The sequence below is a fragment of the Herpailurus yagouaroundi genome, unplaced genomic scaffold (genome assembly GCF_014898765.1).
Source record: "Herpailurus yagouaroundi ecotype Mexico unplaced genomic scaffold, PumYag 187, whole genome shotgun sequence".
Lineage (NCBI taxonomy): Eukaryota > Metazoa > Chordata > Mammalia > Carnivora > Felidae > Herpailurus > Herpailurus yagouaroundi.
The window spans coordinates 16,718,559-16,739,700 of NW_024412418.1; the positions used below are offsets into that span (position 1 = coordinate 16,718,559).

At 49.3% G+C, this 21,142-nt stretch overlaps 1 protein-coding gene across 1 annotated transcript in view; it reads left to right on the forward strand.

Moving 5' to 3' along the window:
• Nucleotides 1-1,837: 1,837 nt before the first annotated feature.
• The window catches only part of PAMR1 (peptidase domain containing associated with muscle regeneration 1), a 75,820-nt gene continuing 56,515 nt past the window's right edge, over nt 1,838-21,142 (forward strand). Inside the window, exon 1 of the mRNA XM_040495443.1 lies at nt 1,838-2,070. Within this exon, the coding sequence (XP_040351377.1) occupies nt 1,998-2,070 (73 nt within the window). The 5' untranslated portion in view covers nt 1,838-1,997. The remainder of the gene's footprint in view (nt 2,071-21,142) is intronic.

Sequence of the window (21,142 nt, forward strand, 5' to 3'; positions counted from 1 at the left end):
TATCCAAACCGTTAAAGATGTATTTTAATGGTACACATTGCCATGGATCCTTTGGGGACAAGAATAAATATAAAGTTGTACTATACACAAGCAAATACTGATTATTTCCCGGTGGCCCTGGTCAAATTTAGTCCTTCCTCCTAGAAAGGCCTCCCCACGCCCCTGCCTGGGTTGACATCCTCCCTGTCTCCCAGGCTCCAGGCGAAGCTTCCCCGGTTCAGGTAAACCTCCTGCTGCCCTGGGCCTGAATGATCACTCACTTCTCCCAACATGGGTTCTTCATGTGAGAGTGCAAACCGGGACCAGGCATGGCCTGAAGCCCCAACACTTCCCTGAGTTAGACCTGGCTGTGAATCCTGCCCTGCTGCTTCCGGCTGAGTGACCTTGAGCACGTCACTTCCTCTCAGAGGCTTGGGTTTCTGCGTGCGTGCTGTGTGGACAGGACCGTCTGTTGCACACGCACACAGTGCCTGCGGCACTTTAGCGCCATATTCACAGCATCCTAGGGAGTGGTAGAGCCCGACGGCTACGACTGCTGCCTTTGGACCTGGGTTCAAACCCTGGCTGTGCCACTTACCCACAGCGTGGCCTTGGATGAGCTGTTGAATGTTCATCCACTCAGTTTGCCTCCCTGTAAAGCAGAGACGATAGGTTAATTACGAGGAATGAATGAGTTGATACGTGTAAGGTACTTAGATCCCTGGCACAGAGAGATTGATGTTAAAAATCAGCTATTGTCGGGGCGCCTGGGTGGCGCAGTCGGTTAAGCGTCCGACTTGAGCCAGGTCACGATGTCGCGGTCCGTGAGTTCGAGCCCCGCGTTGGGCTCTGGGCTGATGGCTCAGAGCCTGGAGCCTGTTTCCGATTCTGTGTCTCCCTCTCTCTCTGCCCCTCCCCCGTTCATGCTCTGTCTCTCTCTGTCCCAAAAAATGAATAAACATTGAAAAAAAATTAAAAAAAAATCAGCTATTGTCTAGGGGCGCCGGGGTGGCTCAGTCGGTTGGGCGTCCGACTTCAGCTCAGGTCATGATCTCATGGTCCGTGAGTTCGAGCCCCGTGTCGGGCTCTGTGCTGACAGCTCGGAGCCTGGAGCCTGCTTCCGATCCTGTGTCTCTCTCTCTCTCTCTCTCTGGCCTTCCCCCATTCATGCTCTGTCTCTCTGTGTCTCAAAAATGAATAAACGTTAAAAAAAATTTAAAAAAAATCAGCTATTGTCTAATAAGCGTTCTTTCTCCTCATTTGAGATGTCATTTGCTATTCCTGTGTCTAGACTGCTGCTCTCACAACGGAGGCGGCAGGGTCCTCTGTGTTCTTTTATCCCTGAGCCTACTTCCTTGCCTGGCACACACTTTATGCTCCTGAACACTCCATGATTGGGCATCAGAGGAAGATGCCTGTGATGCCAAGGATAAGGTTTTCAAATTGTGATCACCTGGAGGAGCTGCAGAGGGGGAAGCAGAACTCGGGGATAGAGGTGGGTGGGGGAGAGGGTTGTCTCCTTTCCTCCCCGGTCAAGGCCACATTCTTAGTCAGACTGAGTCTGTAGTCCTGGCAGAGTTCCTGTGGGATGATGGTGGGGTGGGGGTGGGGTTTCGGGCCTCACCTGAGCTGCCCCACCATCCCGCCTACCTTTACCCCCATCAGGGGTGCCACCAGCTCTCCCCCAGCATCACCCCCCCACCCCTGCCACCGCGGCTCCGACCCGGCTCTGGGCATTCAGCCTGACTCAGGCTGGCCTCCTGCCCCGGGCGTCCCGCGGCGTGACCACACCTCCCGGGCCCCCGCAAGGGTTAAGGCAGCGGAGAGGAGAGGTTTGGGCTGACGTCGTCGTGGCTCTGGCTGAAGGTGGTTCCCCTCGGACGAGGATGGGAGAGCCTGGCGAGCTGAAACCCGAGCTCCCGCTCAGCTGGGGCTTGGGGAGGTCCCTGTAAGAGCCGCCTGCCCCAGCCTCCCTTCGGTCCCTCCCCAGCAGTCAGTCTGGCACCGGCGCGGGAACGATGGAGCTGGGCTGCTGGACGCAGTTGGGGCTCACTTTCCTGCAGCTCCTTCTCATCTCATCCTTGCCTAGAGGTACTGTGAGTAGCGTTCGGGGCCCCCCAGGGGCACTTCCCTCCTGGGTATGGAAGGGACCCCCCCCCGCCCCTCGGGGGGGGGGGGAGCCCCGAGAGGTGGTGGTGCTAGGTGGGGGGCTGGGGGGAGCAGAGGCAGCGCTGGTGTAATTTGGGGGGCTCGGCTGCTGGTGCTGGAGCGTCTGTCCTCCCTGAGAATGGGGCACCGTTTTATCATCCCAACTGGTGGGACTGGACTGCCTCAGGAAAGGGTACCAACCAGCTCCAGTGCATTTTCCTAGTTTTCATTTTATCTTCGTAAAGCACAGAAGTACCTCCGGGAATCTATCCGGTCTGATTCACCCCCTCTGACTAGCAAGAGGGAGAAGTTTCCCCTGGAAAGAGCCCCCCCCCGAGGTGAAGCGGGAAGGAGAAAAACGAACCAAGAGCAAGGCTCGCAGCAAGGGTGTTCCTCCTGGTGGATGTAGCTTGCTGAAATCCCGCAGTCCCAGCCTTCAGAACAGAGCCCCAGCCTGGGAGATTCACCCACTCAGCATATATACACTTCCTTCCCATAAGAATGAGAAAGAAGAGGAAAAAAAAAAAAAAAAAAACAAGCAAAAAACGGCCGGGGTTAAAAGTGCAGAATCGTTTCTGGGGACACACAGTGTTTGTTTGGAAAGAGCTTTGGCTTCTGTGTTTTTCACTATCATTTTCTGAGCCGCAAACCCCATGTCAAATGGGCTCCCGGGACAACTGAGGCTGAAATGTGACCCAGAGCTCCTGTGGGGCCTCTTGACCCCGGGAGGGAATGGCAGGCTTGTCTTGTAACTGCTCGCTGGCAGGCAGAGAAGCAGGGACTTCTGGGTGCATCTGTCCTTACCTGGCTCGAGCGGGGCCAGGAGTCAGCAGGTAGGTGAGACGTGCTGAGGGAAGGGCAGGCTGACGTGTGCAGATGTGACAAAACAGGGCAGCTTGGGGAGGAGCAGGGAGTGTGTGAGCATTTGCTACTCGCCTTCTGTGCTGGTTACCTGTCACCTTGCTGGTTACTTGTCACCTGTGTTCTACTTAAGAGGTGGGCGCCCCGTTGCTGCAGGTAGCTGGCGAGTGTCCGGGAATGAATCAGGGTTCGGTGGGGGTGCTGAGGGCCTAAAGTCAATAGCCTGCTGTATAGATAGGGGACTCGACCATAGGCACGTCCCTTCATGATGAGCAAAAAGCAGGACACATGAGAAACAAACCAACCAACCATTTTGGTCAGAACTTTCCACCTGTAGCCTGCCGGCCCCAGGTGAAATCTTCCTTGGCGCTCTGCTCTCAAGCGGGGGTGTTTCATTGGAGTGTTGCCTCAGTGGCACCTGGGGACAATAAATATTGAAGGAAGAAGGATCCCACGAGGGGCCTGATAGTCCATACACACAAGTGCTCGCCCAGGAGGAAGTCACCAACTTTCATTAGGATTCCTCCCTGTTCGTCTCTGCCTTTTGGTGGCCCTAGCCCAACTCCATCGGGGGGTTCCTTCCCAGAGCACCAGGGCTCCGAGGACTAGTTCCTCGTGGCTACATCAACCCTCCCCTGCTTCCTTTTTTGTAACACAGCAGGTACGATGGCTCAAACCCACGCCAGTTAAAAAACAAAGGTCAGCTGCCCCTCTCTTCTTGCCCGGGATCTGGAAAACAAAACCCATTTACCCGAGAATCTCTTTTACCTTTGGCTACGGAAAAGCTTCGGGAAGGGTGCCTGGCAGTCACGCTGTTGACGGAACCCCGTAGCACCCTCCAGCAGCCTCACGTGCCTAGTGAGGCTATTTTGGTGGTTGAACGTCCACCGTCAGAGGGGAGAGGGAGGAACAGAGTGGAGACGGGAAATAATTCCTCAAAGAGTAAGTGAGTCCACTCCCGGCTGGAATGCTGAATCTGGCCCCGTCTGGAAGAGCCTGGAAGCAGATTTCCTCTAATTGCTTTTCTAAAACGAGCGTTTGATGAACTGTCAGCATCCACTGGATGTTGTGCGCATGGCACAGGAGGTGGTTGTGGCTCATCGACACGGGACACATGCTGCGGGGTGAGAATGCAAACATTAGGCCAAGTGACAACCCAACATAAACAGCATGTGGGGGAGAAACCCGACTCCAGTGACTCCACCAGACAGCAGTGGCTTTGCCAGCAGGATTCTGCCTAAGAGGAAAAACTCATGTAAAATATGTGACTCTTGGGAACGAAACCTTAATATGGATAATTTCGCCAGTGTTGCTTCCAAAAGACATTAGCTTGCGGAGAACGAACGTAGAGGCAACCGGGGATAATTTGAAGCCCAGATATCCAGTGGGCAGGAGCAACCAGCCGAGAAAGGGAATGTGGAAAGAGAGCAAGGGGAAAAGGAGTGGCAAGAAAAATGAGATGTTGGTTTATGATGGGATGTGTTAGCAAACTCCAAGGAGAGAGCTTTGGAAATTGGGCCATCTTGGCTGGGGTGGATTCTCGTGGGGACCACGGAGACAGTGTTCCCCTCATCGATAACTAAGAGCTGTGGCTTCTCCACCGGGAAAATAATTTGATGGTGGGGTCATGGACTTTTGGAGCTGGGAGCGACTTTGGAGATCACTTAGTTTTGAGCACCTTAATTTCCGACGGCAACGTGATGAAACATCTGTGGACCTTTATGTTGTGCCCAGTCTTTGAGCCAAATTCCGTGCATGCATGAATTCTCAGCCCGCCCTAATAAGGTAGGGGCTGTTATTATCCTTATTTTACAAACGGGGTTTAGAGAGGTTCTGTGACCTGTTCAAGGATGCACTGGCCTGGTTTCTCAAAAAAACAAAAACAAAAACAAAAACAAAAAAACCTAAACGTTTGACCCAGCAATTCCATTTCTGGGTGTATACGCAAAAGAAATGAAAGCGGGGACTCGAACAGGTATTTGTATACCAGTGTCCATCGCAGCCTTATTTCCAATAGCCAAAAGGTGGAAACAACCCCAGATGTCCATCCATGGACAAAGTGTGGTATCTATACCCACTGGAATACCATTCAGCCTTGAAAAGGAACGAAGCGCTGACACTGACTATAGCAGGGCTGAATTTTGAAGACATTACATGCTAAGTGGAAGAAGCCAGACACAAAGGAAAAATAAATACTGTGTGGTTTTACTCATAGAAGGTGCACAGAGCAGGGAGATCCAGGAGGGGCTCGGGGGGAGGGGAGGAGAGTTGGGCGAGTTCACGTTTAGTGGGCGTGGAGTTTCACTGTGAGATCATGAAAAAGTTCTGGAGATGAATAGTGGTGTTGTTTGCACGAGCCACTGAACGGAACACTGAAAAGTGACTGAAATGGTAAATTTTGCATTACTTAAAGTTAGCTGCAATCATGATGAAAAAGACAAAGAATGCACAGGCAGATGAGTGGAGCCTCGGGTGAGCTCAGACTGTCTAATTCCTGAGCTCAGACTCGCCTGGTACCTGGGTGACTTAAATTCCCGCATCTAGCGGGTGGATCGATTATGCTGACGTATGTCTCCGCTTGGCACGGCTTGTGTGGTAGGAGAGAGTCCTTGCTAGCCCCAGTTTCGGTGGCACTGGTCGCCTGCGGCAAAGAGGGAGACTCGTAGAGCTGAAGGTCTGGCAGTCTTTGGGTCGAAATGCCTGCAAAAGTATTTAGGTAGGATTTGAAGGTAGGTTGGTCCTCTCTATGGCCAGACACCCCACCTTTTCAACCTACGTGTATGTTCCTGGCTACTTCCTACTGGCAAGTGAGATTTTGACTGCGTTCCTGAGAGGGGCGGGGCGGAAAGGGAGAGCGAAAGCCAGAAGGCAGAGCGCTCGGTGCTGGTTGGGGAGAAACACATGAGAGGATTGAGTAGCTTGACAGGACTCTTTATTTTATTTTATTTTATTTTACTTTATTTTATTTTTAATGTTTTTATGTATTTTTGAGGCAGAGCACGAGCAGTGGGGGGGCGGGGGGGGGAGGGGATGGGAGGGAGGGGAGAGGGAGACACAGAATGCAAAACAGGCTCCAGGCTCTGAACTGTCAGCACAGAGCCCGACGCGGGGCTCAAACTCATGGACCGTGAGATCATGACCTGAGCCGAAGTAGGATGCTCAACCGACTGAGCCACCCAGGTGCCCCTTGACAGGACTTTGAAAAGAAGGAATGTGAATATAAACTTGTGGGTTTTGTAGAACATGTAGAACCTCTGTGACCACCAACACTTCAGTAAAATGTTTTATTCCCTTGAGCTCTCAAGAGTGAGCTTTTGATGGAAACAGAGGATGAAGCTGGGTAGTATGTCTGGGTCAATAAGCTGGGGACAAATCACCTTTGGACATGGGAGCCCAAAGGCAGAAGTGGCTTAAAGCATGTGAGTCTCTCAGAAATACCCAGAAGTCTTAGGGAAGGCTTTGGAATACCACTGGCATGGACTGAGGGTTTGATTTAAACTTACCTACATCTGAGTTACACTGGCTAGACAGAAATGGCTGAGATAATGGTGTCTGGGGGGATCTAGTGACTGGCCTTAGGTCAGAAATTATTTCCACCTGTCCCACTAGGGGCGGCCAATCCCCATGCAAGAGAGACGTCTCTACCTGCCTCCCCTGAGACCAGCTCTAGAAGCTGCGATTGATTTGTTGTATGTGTGGATGGGGGAGGTGCCATTTCAGTGATAAATGAGGGAAGTTGGTGCCCCGTTTCCCCCCAAATGTGGGAGGACCTGTCACCCTCACTCTGGGATATCTGAAAGTCACAAGAGCCCAGCTCCCTCCCCTCTTTTTTTTTTTTTTTTTTTAATTTGAGAGAAAAGGGAAATGCAGTGTTTACATTTTCCAGTTCCTGAATTCCAGGGTAAAGGGGCCAGAGGCCAGCTGGAGCTTTGAAAGCTACCAGATCAGTGGCAAAACGTCTACCAGCTTCCAAGCCTGGTCTGTGTTTAAGGAATTCTGCTTGTCAGCCATCGTAAGGTCTGGGCTGAGGCATTAGGTTGACAGTGAAATGTGTAGGAAAAAACAAACCTTGTACATATAAGCAAAACTACTCAAGGAAGGCAGAGAATTAGAGTTGGTACTGTACTCTTTAGTCAATGGGACCTTCCACTGCTCCCGGCTCAGCTCCACTCCTTTCATTTTTCTGGGGTACAGTTATCTGTGAGACAGACCCAGAACCCGTGTGGTTGACAGCAGAGTGGGTAGGGGTTGTACCTCAAACCCTTCACCCTTGATGATGGAAGCACCAAATAGCCTCCCATCCTCTCATGTATAAGGGACCCGACCGTAAGTTTGGCCACCCAGATAATTAATGGCGTTTGTGGTAAATACCAGGCTCTGTCCTATGTGCCTTACGTTTAATTTATTTAATGACACATGGAGGAACTTAGGTAGGGAGTACTCGCCCTGGCCACATGGCTGGACATCCATGTTGGAGCCCAGACAGTCTGGCTCCGTAACACACACTGAAGCCCTCCATGACACTGACTATGGTAGGTAGATGTGCTGGCTGTATTTTGGCTGACTCATAAAAGAACATGGTGTCAGTAAAGAAGTCTGGTTATCCCTTGGGCACTGAAAGTGCTCAGAATGGCAGAAGTGAGGCCGTATACTCACCACTGCGGAGACAGAGGATGCGGGAGGAGGGAGAGAGGCATCAAAAGCCCCCGTGGGCCCATGTGGGATCTGGGACTGGGGGGGAGCCGTTCCCTGAAGGAAACTGAGGCACTGAGCAGAGACCCAAAACTTTAACCAGTTGCTGGGAGCGCTGTCCACAAGATCATGTGTCTTATTCTGAACCAGCATAGAAAGTGAGACTTTCTTTGTCTCGTGGTCAACTTTTATCATTGGAATCACGTGTCTGTTCGCAACGGGATAGAGTTAAGGATGAGCCGTGTTTCATGTCCGGCCCTGATACTATGTAGCCTATCTCCTTTACGGATTTATTCTGTCAAGATCATCAGTGTGTAAACCCTTAACGCTTTGGAATGGGAGAAGCAGGCCTGGAATAAATAAAGGCAAGCATTTTTCCCCCTTCTTTTTTGGCATAACGCAGTTGATGGATATAGCAGGGGATGGAGACACCATCCCCTTCCAGTAAAATTAAGATGGGCTTTAACCAATTCATTTCAACCATGAATAAGGATCTACTGTCTACCAGACAGTAACGTGGAACAGTTAAGAGAAGTGCCCCCATCGTCTGGGCAGCAAATGAAGACACCTATTTCTGTCACCCTTCTGCCTCTGGAGCTGGGGAAATGCCTTTATTCCTGCGGTGTGGGTGTCTGTGTCACCACCCTCCCTGAGGTTCCGGCCGTTTCAGAGGGCTGCGTTAGCGGTTTGGCAGTGAGTCTCCATGTGAGTAGAAGTCTGGTCAGTGGGTTTGGTGATTGGAAAACCAGGGCTGCCGCCAGAACAGAGTGAGGAACGCATTCAGGCAACGTTAGCTCATGGGGAGACAAGGCAGTTGTCCTCATAAGCTGAATCCACGATTGGTTTAAGAAAAGTTTTTTCGGCCAGTTGAATGGAAAACCACTAAATGGAGGGGATGTTGACCCAGTTTGCTTCAAGTCAAATGAATCACTTGAAGACTGAGGAGCTGAAGGGTCAGTGTTTTTCAGAGCCCCCTCCCCACTTCCTTCATAGGATTCCTTTGCATGTGATCAGTGAATCGCCCTCATGCTGGGATCTTCCCTCCGGATCAGCACTGAAGGTGGAGAGCACCTGAGGTGTCCCAGGACACGTTGCCTGAGTTTAGCTTCTAGCTGGTCACTTCTACTCCCATACTTTGCCACATCCCCTTGGCTCACCTGGTTGTGAACAGAAGCGGGGGTTTGGGTGCCAGGAAAGAATGTTTGTTGCAGGATTTCTTGGTCTGGCTTTCTGCCTCCCAGTGGGTGGTTGGCTGCCTGCTTCTGCGTGGTGCTCAGCCTTCCTTCTGTGCAAGCCCGGCTCCCCTGGCCAACCCACTGGTGGAACAGAACAAGCGAGCATCCCTAGTCTTTGTAGAAATGAGATCCACACTGCAGTTAACAAAAATATTCACAGTAATAGACCCAATGGATTCCTCATACTGCACCATCGAGACTCCCGTGTGACAGCAAGAGCTGTTTCTAACCTCACTCGTTGTCAGAACTAACCTTTCCCTGGGAATCACACGTGCTTCACGTGTCCACATTCAGGTATTTATTCAGCAAACTTGATCACGCACCTACCCCGGGGCCAGGCGCGATCCTAGGTACTTGGGGATGTCATGATGAACAAGACAGGGTTCTTTTCCTTAAGGCACTTGAACAATCTATCGAAAGAGCTGTTGGTCCAGTCTGACATTTTTCCAAAGTGGGTTTCATGGCATTCTAATGCTGGAAGATATTCAGCAAAAATAAACAAACAAAACCGACGGCGTTATGATGAAAAATGTCTGGGGAATGTGGAGATTAACTGTGCACAAAGCATTTATAGACACTGCTAAGCCCTGCAATAGAGAAAGCAGTGATTCGCGTTTTATAAGGTTAAGCACAGAATGTCTTTCCACACAATACCTTATACTACCAGTGGAGTTACTGCTCCTTAGAATATAGTTTGGCAAACCACTCCCTTGCCCGTAAGGAACGCAACGCTGAAGAAAACCTCACCGTTATGGAGGCTAAGGGAAGAAGGGAATTTGAAAGTCTGTAAAACAGGGGCTTCTCATTAGCCTTCTGCTGAGGGCAGGGCAGGAAGTCTGATGTCCTAGTCACTTACCACTCCCTGAGAGAGTGAAAGAGCCATGGATTTGGCCCCGTTCATGTTGAGAAACATCCTTGCCAGCATTGACCTGCATGGTTCATTGAGACAACTCATTTCTCATAGTCAGGTTGCCTACAGTAATGCAGTCGGTCTGGGATCATTGGACAAACTGAATCTGATTAACAGGTGCCCACGGTGACACAGCAGTTCTGGGGAGTGATGGAGCTGTGGCTTGACTCCCCAACTAGACTGTATCCTTGACTGTCACCAAGTCTCCCCTTCACAAGGATGCTACTTGAGCATCCTTCGAATCCCTGGAGGCACTGAGTCCCAGGACTGTTCATCACCAGTTACCCTCTCTTCTCCCCACCCTGCACACCCGGAGGCTTGTCTCCAATCCCTTGTTATTTACCCTGGTGCTTGCCAGCTCGGGAATAGCCCAGTCACTGTGACCGAGATTTACACACCCTGAAGTGGTCTGAGCTGTTTACACTGGGGCTGTATCCCAAAGAGACAGCACGTGAGTTTGAGCTGCTCATCAACCCGCTGTTTGCTGCTTCTGGGAACTTCTTTGTTCCTGCCTTTGCTAAATATTGTTCTTGTTGTCATGCAACACGGCTTCTCTCTTGGCCCTAGCATGGCCTGCCCCTTCTCTCTGCCCTGACTTGTTTCAGATTGGATAACTGCGGTGGCAATGGGTAAGGGAGAAGACCTGTTGTTCCCTTAAGGGGTATCTTGCCAGAGTAGACTCGAGTCATCCATGACCTCAGCAAAGATCCAGCCTTTACTTGCCATAATTCTGGAATTCACCTTTGATGTAGATATCTTGGTATGGATGTGTCCAAGTTTGAATACACCCGTACACAGAAGAGTAGAGATGTGGATGTGTGTTTGTATGAATATGTATATACACGGGGTGTGGAGTATTACGGTTTAAAGGATGGGGCAGGGTTTGAGTCCTGGCTCTGTTGTTCGTGGCTGTTTTTCTCTGGCAAGTGACTTAACCTTTTTCTTGTGGCCTTACCACCTTCCGACCTGTAGACTGAGGATTGTAGTGTATTATGGGTTTATTGCAGGTGTTAAATGAGAATCTACTTAAAGTAGATTAGTGAAACGCCTCGCAAAACAGGAGTGCTCAGGAAGTTGCAGCCGTCTCCTCTCCCTTCTACTGTACTTCCCACCAGCACCCATTTCACAGGGTGTCGAGAGGAAACACTGGCGGTTCTGTGTGTAGTAGGGTGGGAGTTACAAGGTCCCCTTGAGGCCCTCTTTGCCTCAGTCCACAGTCCTGTCCTCTTTCCCTGTGGCTCTGTCAGAAAAACAATCCCCTAAAGATTCACCGTAAGTTTCCCTCTTTGAGCCTTGCTACCTTCCCTTGGTTTTAGCATGCACCCACCTTACAACCTTAGAGGAAATGCCCTTCCGCACAGTGCCTTAGTTTCTCTGTGTTTGCACCCGGGCGAATGGTAGTTTCTTGCAGGGGCTGAGAGGTCAGTGTCTTTCAGCGCAGGTGATTCTGGATCCATAATGTTGGTGTCCCAGACAGGAGATGCTCCTGACCCCCTGTTGCGATCCGAAGGTGGAGCCAGGCAGGAAGCCTCAGGCAAAAAGAAGTTCATTTTCTCTTGTTCTAGCCCGCGGAGCTGGGGGAGGTAGCTATAATGGAGGCTAGCCTGCCTGAAGCTGCTGCCAGCTTAGGGTTCCGTGAACAGGACATACCGTCATAGACGCATCATCCTCACTCAGCTTCCCTCCACATTCGACCAGTGCTGTTGGCCAGGAGGAAAATCTGGCTTCTGCCGGGCATCAGTGACCCTGGATCTGAAGACAGTAACACTAACCCTGGAAGCTATTGGCAAGGAGGGAGACGTGGCCGACCAAGACTCCTGTGTAGCCTTGACGTGCTCCGATTCAGAAAGAAGGGTTTGAAGGTGTGGAAGATTGGGGGCAGGTGGGGTGGTTGGTAGAATTCTTGGATCCAGGGAAATCCAGATTGGATTTTTTAGGGTAGAGCTTAAGTTTTATTGTTTTTAACTTGGCCATTCTGATGTTTCGGTTGATGTAATAATTTGCTGAATTCGATTGCCAGGTGCTGTTAGATGCGTTATTAAATTTTTTTTTTTTTTTTTTGTGGTAGCCAATTCTACTGAGAAAATAAGACCCAGTCAGCTCGCTCGTTTTCCAACAATGGAAGTAACCCAGAAGAGGCTGTCCTTCAAGGATTTCCAGCACCACAGTTGTTGAGGATAATGGCAACTGGGGGCCCTTCCAAATGCCAGAGTTTAGGTTTTGTTCCCTTTGGCTATGGATGTCGAATTTCTATTTCTAGAAGAGAAGCAGCAGGAGGTGAGGTATGTCCTATTTAAACGGGTGTCTGAAGAGGGAGTATTAGGAAAAAGAGACGAAGAAATCTAGAAGCAAGGCGAGGAATTCAGAATGCCATGATTTAAACATGAGCCTACTGCTGAAAAATGCCATGTATGTGTGGGCCTCAGGAGAAGACATTATTACTCACCCCCTTCACTCCCTTCGCCATCTGTGTCTTAGCCGAAGACGTGATGGCTCTTTATCCTGCAGAGAATATTGGTAATGTCTTGACAAATCTGTACTTTTTCTTTCAAAGCCCTTTCTGCTCATCGCCTTCTTCCACCGCAATGACGTCGACAACACCATCGGCCTACGCCTCTGCGCTTGAAGCTTTGGGGGAAGGTGTCTTGTCTGCGATTGTCCAGCAGCATAAAAGAGGGACAGATTTCAGGATTAAAAGTTGGGTGGTCTGTTTCCCAAACGTGTCCATTTCGTCACTGCCGAATTTTTAATCTGCAAAGTCAGGGGAGTGAGCTCTCTAGAATGAAGCTAGTGTGTTGGAAGGAATCTGTTTCTAGGCTCCGGCTCTAGAAAGAGGTGGGTTCTGATCTTCCTTCTTTCACCTGAAAACTGTGCCGCCCGGGGCAGTTTATTTACCCTGTCTGTTCCTCAGTTTCCTCATCTGTCAAGCGAAGAAAATAATACTTACTTTGAGGGGTGGCTCTGAGGATTCAGCGAGCTGGTGTGGGCATGCCCTGCGGGTGTCGGGGCCCAGGGTGCAGAGGAGGGAATGAAGAACCACAGCGGAGAACAGTGTGCTTAATAAAGGGTGAGTAGGGACAGCTCGAGACACACTGACTTTTACCTCCCCGTCCCTCCCCGTTGTGTGCATGCCTAAAAACCAGATTTCTACAGAATCCCTGAGAAGTTTTCTCACTCCTGATACCCAGAGGCGGTGACGAAAACCTTGACTCCACAGCTGTCGTTCTCTCCTTAACAAGAGGAGCTGTAAAAAGGGGCAGCCAGAGGTCACCGAGTTGGGGAACCCAGCCAGGCTGGGACCGAGGGTCTCTGGCTGACAGGTTGGTTCTCAAAGGCTTAGGAGGAGACAAGGAGGCCACGAGGGCCCAGTCAGCATTGCGTAAGCATCGCCTGTCCCCTGACTCACCATCCTGCCTGCCTGGGGTTTGCCTGTCATGGATCCCGATCCCGCAAGCAGGAGGTCTGACCCTGGGGGAGTCAGGAAAGGCGTGGGCTGCCCCGACCTCAGTGTGGGGAATGCAGACCGCGTTTTTTAATGTTTATTTATTTTTTGAAAGAGAGAGAGAGACAGAGCACGAGTGGGGGAGGGGCAGAGAGCGAGGGGAACACAGAATCTGAAGCAGGCTCCAGGTTCTGAGCTGTCAGCACAGAGCCCGACGCGGGGCCTGAACCCACGAGACGTGAGATCATGATCTGAGCCGCAGTCAGACGCTTAACTGGCTGAGCCCCCCAGGCACCCCCGAGTTATGCGTCTTTTTTCCCCCTTCTGGTCTCAGAAGGTTTACGGAATGCAGGACAGTAAAGGCTCAGTAGAAATTTTAGTTACATGTGGTTACACGGGAGGACCTGGAGGTTTCGGGGGACAGAGAGGAGGGCTCTAACATCAAGGAGGAGTGAGCACCTGACAAAAGTGCCTTTCTTTGCCACCTTCTGGGGTGGTCTCCACCAGGGCCTTTCATCTGACAACTGACGTTTCCATCTTGCAAGGAACAGGCTGACCCTTGTTTTCATGGAGAATCCTCTGGGTTTTTTCAGATGGACCTTAACGGCCATCAGTTTCAAGTCATTTCCTTAAAATGTCGTGTTGAGAACACAGTACTTGAAGGCTATGGGGACACAGTCCCCCACCATCCTGTGGAGGTTAGCACCTGCTGTTTGAGGGATTATGGGCTCTCCATCTTGTCAGCAGGAGGGAGAGATCAGAGCTGGACAGCCTTCAAGCAGACTGTCAGGCTGCCGAGGGACCCTGCAAAATAACGACGGTGACGATGACATCAGCCAGCTTTCTTTCATTGATTCATTCATTTGACCTCCATGTATATGAAAGCTGAACTTGGGCCAGCTGGTCAGCATTGTCCTCATTGCCTTGGTATTCCCACTGATAGAGCGGGACTGAGAGCTCGAGTGCCTTCCATTTTCCACAGTGAGTTCTGGAAGAACCAAAGCTGGACCAAAACAATGGCCTCTCTACTCTGGATAGGAGCTGCTAGGATGGCTTATGCCTCGAAACATGGCAGCTGAGAGGACAGAGCTTATGATACCAAAGTACTTTGCAACTCTCTTGCTTTTATTTGCCCTGATTTAAAACAGAGGGGAGCAGGGGCACCTGGGTGGCTCAGTCAGTTGAGCATCCAACTCTTGATTTCAGCTCAGGTCATGATCCCAGGGTCATGGGATTGGGCCTCATGTCAGGCTCCACACAGAGCATGGAGCCTGCTTAAGATTCTGGGGCACCTGGGGGGCTCAGTCGGTTAAGTGTCGGACTCTTGGCTTTGGCTCAGGTCATGATCTCACAGTTTGTGAGTTCGAGCCCCACGTGGGGCTTGCTGCTGTTAGCCTGTCGCCTGCTTTGGATTCCCTGTCCCGCTCTCTCTCTGCCCCTTTAATTAAAAAAAAATTTTTTTTAAATGTTTATTCATTTTTTGAAAGACAAAGAGAGACAGAGCATGAGGGGAGGAGGGGCAGAGAGAGGAAGACACAGAATCCGAAGCAGGCTCCAGGCCCTGAGCTGTCAGCACAGAGCCTGATGTGGGGCTCGAACTCACGAACCGCGAGATCATGACCTGAGCTGAAGTCGGACACTTAACTGACTGAGCCACTCAGGCGCCCCATCTGCCCCTTTAATTTTGATGAAAAAATTTAAAAAGAGGGGAGAGGGCACCTGCACACATGAGATAATTATGCAGCAATTTTAAAACCACTTTTGGAGACTCCTAAGTGTCAAGAGAAGACATCCATGATTGAAGTAAAGAAAAAGGAACAGTGTTTCTAACCGGAAACGTTATGTATGTCACCAGTTTCCAGAAGACTATGTGTGCACACGTATCAGTATCTGTATGTGTATATATACGTCCGTGGGAATAAGACAACTTGAAGCTTGCTGTCTATCCAGACAGCAAAAATATGAAAGATACTGCTCAATATTTTTCCTTCCTTTATGATTTTATTGTTGAAGCTTTCATAAGGAATCTTTGATATTAAAATGTGTAGTGTTTCATGAAAAAAAAAAAAGAGAACCGTAAATATTTTACCCAGTGGAAGAGCTCGGCATGAACAAGTGTGAGTGGCACGCGGAACTCTCGGAGCTCGATTTCGTCATGGACGTGTGTTCTCGGTGCCTTGGTTTATCCCAGGCGAGTTCTTTGTGCTTTATTTGTGCTTCCTTCCTGGGAAGCGCTGACGGGATAAGGCACATTTGCAGCTTATATAAGGTTTTGTTCTTAAAGGTGGACGACAGAGTAAAATTTGCTCACCTTCCGCAGCTGCTCGTGCTGGGGGCGGTCCTGGCCCGTTGCCCTCTGAGCAGTGGGGTTTCCACCCCCTCCCTAGGCCCACACGTCTGTATTGGCCTCCCGTCCTCCCGGAATTAATTGCCCAGAAAAGCTTTGGCATTTCTCTTTACTTCTTCTCCTACCTAGCTCTTCCTCCTTTTCCTCGCTGGTAAAGTGAAGAAGTGAGGCTACATCATTTTAACTTAAAGGAAAAACCTACTTCCCTGGGTCACGCTGAAGATTCAATTGCATGAACAATATAAAAGCACTTTAGGTAAACACATGCTGACATGCTCTAGTATTCACACGTACATCCAGTAACTTCTGCTATTGGAGAGGTTTCTCTCAACCCTACTTTCTGGAACTGGCCTCTAGCCCCATATTGAAATTCCCTGAAATCTATACGGCAAAAGCCAAATGACCAGTATGCCTTTTCTGCAAATGTAATTCTAAGAAATGGAGGGAGGAAAAGTCCAGGAGATTGCTTTTGTCTGCTTACCGCGTTTTAAAATCTCTTCAGCTGGTCAACTTTAATTATTTCTTACAGAATATTTCACTTATCTATTTGTTTCTTACACATATATTTTGAGGGCACCCTCTCGTCTCTCTTAAAGCTGGGGAGAGGGGCGCCTGGGTGGCGCAGTCGGTTAAGCGTCCGACTTCAGCCAGGTCACGATCTCGCGGTCCGGGAGTTCGAGCCCCGCGTCGGGCTCTGGGCTGATGGCTCGGAGCCTGGAGCCTGTTTCCGATTCTGTGTCTCCCTCTCTCTCTGCCCCTTCCCCGTTCATGCTCTGTCTCTCTCTGTCCCAAAAATAAAAAAACGTTAAAAAAAAAAATTAAAAAAAAAAAAAAAAAAAGCTGGGGAGAAAGAAGGGTGATGGATTTGCCAGACCAGAGGGAACAGGTCGAGTCACAAAACCATTAAAACCATTGCCTCCTCTGGCACTTACACAGATTTCTGAGTTTTTGGTTTTGTTTTGTTTTTAAAGATTTATTTACTTATGTATTTATTTATTTATTGAGTAATTGCTTTACCCCAGGTGGGGGCTCGAACTCACAACCCCGAGATCAAGAGTCACCTGTTTCACTGGCTGATCCAGCCAGGTGCCCCTCTACCTGTGGTTGTATTTAACGTCCTCCCGCCCCCCCCCCCCCCCCAGCAACCCTGTGAGTCCCATAGATTTGGTACTAATGTCCCTTCATGACCATCCATTTGTTCTCAGAGCATCCTGAAGTTTCCTTACCACAGTTAGTGATTATGTGTTTGTGAGGTCATTTGCCCTTAGTCTCCTCTTCTACAAAACAGTGACTTCTGTAAGGCTGGAAGGGTGTCTGTTTTTCTCTCCATCATATCCCAGCACCCAGCCTCCTACAGGACACAAGCAGACACTTGGTAAATACTTGTGCAATGAAAGAATGAATTTGTCAGTTCACCCGTATTCTTGGCACTGTGTTCAGTGGGGAAACTGAGGGACGGGGTGGTTAAACCTTTATTTATTTATTTTTTCTGAGAAGACGCAGCAAGTTAGTTCTGTTAGTATGTTACCGCGGTAACAAATTACCACAGACTTACTAGTAACTTAGAACAGCACACCTTTATTTCTTCCAGTTCTGGCGGTCAGGAGGTTGAAATGAGTTTCCTGAGGCTAAAATCGAGGTGTCGGCCGGCCTGCATTCCTTCAGGAGGCTCCAGGGGAGGGTCTGTTCCCGTGCCTTGTCCAGCTTCCAGAAGCTGCCTGTGTCCCTTGGCTCGTCGTCCCTTCCTCCATCTTCAGAGCACGTCAGTCCAGTCTCTGCTTCTGTTGTCACCTCTTTCTGAGCATCCTGCCTCCCTTTTACGAGGGTCCTTGCAATGATGCTGGGCCCACATGGACAATCCAGCATACTCTTCCCATCTCAAGATCCTTAAATTAGTTATATCTACAAAATCCCTTTTGCCTTGTAAGGCAACATTTTCATAGTTTTGGGGGGTTAGGATGTGGACATCTTTGGGAGGGCCATTATTCTGTTTGCCACCCACAGAATCCTCGAAAAGGAGCAAGTTGGTGGACCTGGCAGACAGAATAGCTTCCCGGGATCATTCCCTTTGGTTAAGATGATACGGCGCCTGGGACGTTACCTATGAAGTTAATATGATGGGCTTGGGAGGGCAGAGGTGGACTTGCTCATTGAAGTTAAAAGAAATGTCAATGAAGGCATTTTAGGGAATTAATTTCTGGGTAAAAAGGAGGCCAGAATATTCCATGGCTGGGCCAGAGGTGTTGCCTGCTGCTTAGGGGGAAATGGACGTCACTCTCTGTTGGAGTAGAGCCGACCTCACTTGGCCTTCTTAAGTTTAAAGGCTTGTAAAAGTTGCAAATTACTTTTATCCTGCCATTGCCCTCCTAGGAGTTACTCGTGCTTATAAATTCTTAGAAAAGCCTGAAGGATGTGGGGCTTACCCTAAGGTGAACAGAGGGAGGGCTAAGACACGAGCCACACCCCACAGGCGTATTTGCTGTTCCCGGGGTTCAGATTGTGCACAGCTGGACAAGGTGGGGGCTGGACCCAAGGCAGATAGCCTGGACCCACTGTCCCAGGCTCTTCTCTACAGATGGAAAGTGCCTTAGTTCCAATAGCAAATTATGGGATGAAGCCAGCTCCCCTGGCTTGTAGCTCCAAGCTGGACCTACTGGATGGAAATACTGGACTATTGAAGAGAGGTAGCTCGGGTGTTAAGGCGGATTCATTCAATAAGCATTTATTGAGCGCCTTTTGTGTGCCAGACCCTTCCCTAGCAGCTATGAACAAGTTAGATGTGGCTCCTACCAGCTTATGGTCATGTAAGGGATGCAGACAATAGGCAAGTAAATGGAAATGCAGAAAATGAGTATAAGTTGTGGTAAGGGCTAGACAAGGAAACACTTAGTAGAGATTATCATGGAGGGGGCGGGTGGAGCTATGCACTTCCAGGGGAGAAGTCAGTGAGAACCTCTCTGAGCAGGTGTCATTTATCATAAGGCCTAAAAGGGTGAAACAGAGGCAGTGGGAAAAGCAAACGTGAAGGCCCGGAGGTGGACAAGAGCTTGGTGGTTTTGAGAAACTTCTAGAAGGTGGGAGACCATGGCCAAGAAAACGTTTGCAGGGGTAGGGAGTGGTGGGTTCTCAAAGGCCTGTGGGCCATGACGGAGCATTTGGGCTTTGTTCCAAACGCAGTGGGAGCCAACGTGAACATTTTAAGTAAGGAACTGGTATGCTATATAGTAAAACCTTGGACTGTGAGTGTTGTGCAAAACAAGCAAGCATTTCTAATAAATTTTGACTTGAGAAACGAGCCATGTCTTGCAATATGAGTAGTATGTGATGCCGAATGTCACATGATCGATCACAGCTGAGCCAATGGCTCTTCTGTCTCTTCTCTTGCTGTGGGATGGTGGGTGATCATCTCCCGTGCTTGGATGCTCGATCTCAGGCCGTGGTGTTTGGCAGAAATCAGGGATTTTTCAGAACATTGGAAGGTGCCCACAACTGGCACGGGTGTATTTTTTGTCACTTCGAAGCACCCGTGGACAGTCCTTTGCTTTTCCATACAAGAGTAAGCTCAGGAATGCTTTGCCTCATTCTAGGTCCGGCTGCCTGCAGATAGAGACCCGTTCCTCTGCTCCCTTATTGCCAGTTACATTAAATACGGTGTATATGACAAGAGTTTATTAATACTGTACTGTAGTCAACATCGGTCAGTGATAGTGGAAGTCGTCCCACACAACAACCCTCCTTTCTTGTCTCCCTCACACCAGCCATGAAGGTTTTCAAAGGCAAGTGCAGGTTAATTTGTTTATTTTTCTCCATATCTTGTTCATACTGGGCACCTGCAGGTAGCAGCCGTGCTGCATGCCTTTTCATGGCTGAGTAATATTCCACGGTCTGAGTACCACTGTATCCTGCACCACATTTTATTTACTCACTGATCTCCTGATGGACACTTGGGTTGTTTCCACCTTTTGACTCCGGGGAATAATGCTGCAGTGAACATTGGCCTACACGCATCTGTTTTGAGTCTCTATTTTTGATTTTTTGGGAAGGTAGGTGGGAGTAGAATCGCTGGGGCTCAGTGATATTTCGGTGTTTGCCTTTGAAGGAACCGCCACCCTGGTTTCCACTGCACCCACCTTACCTTCCCACCAGCAGCACACGAGGGTTCCAGTCCCTCGACATCTTTGCCACCTCTTATTTTTTTTTGTAGCCACCCCGGTACTGTGAGCTGGTATCTCTTCATGGTTTTATTTTGCATTTCCTCAGTGATGCCTGTTTGTCTTTCTGAGGTGGAGTCGTAGGAGTTCTTTATGTATTTTTGATACGAAGCCCTTATCAAATCTTTCATTTGCAAATCTTTCCCCCCGTTTTGTAGGCTGTCTTTTTACTTTCTTGACATGTCCTTTGTTGCAGAAAATTTATTAATTGTGATAAAGCCCCATCTATCTGTTTTTTCTCTGTTGTTCATGTTTAAGGGTCGTATTTAAGGACTCGTTGCCAAATACGATGGAGATTTACCTTTGTGTTTTCTCCTGCTCTTTCTCATTTTTAACCATTATGTTCTCATCTGCATTTTATTTTATTTAAGTTATTTTTTTAATGTTTATTTACTTTTGAGAGAGAGCGAGCAAGCAGGGGAGGGGCAGAGAGAGGGGGAGACCCAGAATCCGAAGCAGGCTTCAGGCACCAAGCTGTCAGCACAGAGCCTGAAGTGGGGCTTGAACCCACAAACCGTGAGATCATGACCTGAGCCGAAGTCGGACACTTAACTGACTGAGCCACACAGGCGCCCCTTGTCTACACTTTAGAAGTCATTCACTTCATCCAGCCAACATCAGAAACGTGGGAAGCCGAGTATCTATCCCGGTGTCTGTCCTGGTGGGGCCCGCAAACTAGTGAGGGAAACAAAGCCTCACTAGTGACATTACAGTAATCTCTACCAATCACTCCCAAATGCCATCGTGAGGACCTTTGCTGGCTGGCCAAAGTTTGTGGGGGGAAAATTAGAAAATTTTTCAAAAAGCTAAATTTATTCCATGTCAGGAACCATCTCTTATTATGCAAGTGGTTCCTTGCTATGATGCTAGAATGTTCTTATGACCTGAGGCTGACAGGAGATGGTGATAGTTTCTCTGGATGGTTCTACCTGGCAGGTTAAAGATGATCAACTCAGCGTCAGGCTTCCAAATTTAGGAGGGGAAAACAAAACTAAACTGTGAAACTCGAGAGGTCAGAAGCCACCACAGATCCTAGTGTTGGTTTATGTGGGCCTGCAAAGCATGTTGGGGGATCCTTGCCCAGGGTTTTCAGGGACGACTTCACAGAGAAGCCAGATTCGCTCTCGCCCGCAAATATCTGACCTATTTCTTCTTCTTCAGTCATCGTCTTTGTGCAAAATTTTTAGAAACTGAGAGTGGATGAGAAAAAAGAGCCAATCAAAACTCAGTCTGTTTTTTAGGCTGGGTTCCTCTGGGCAGCTTCCAACCGAGTCCTCTTATAGATTCTACCAGATGGTTTTTCTTTTCCATTTACTT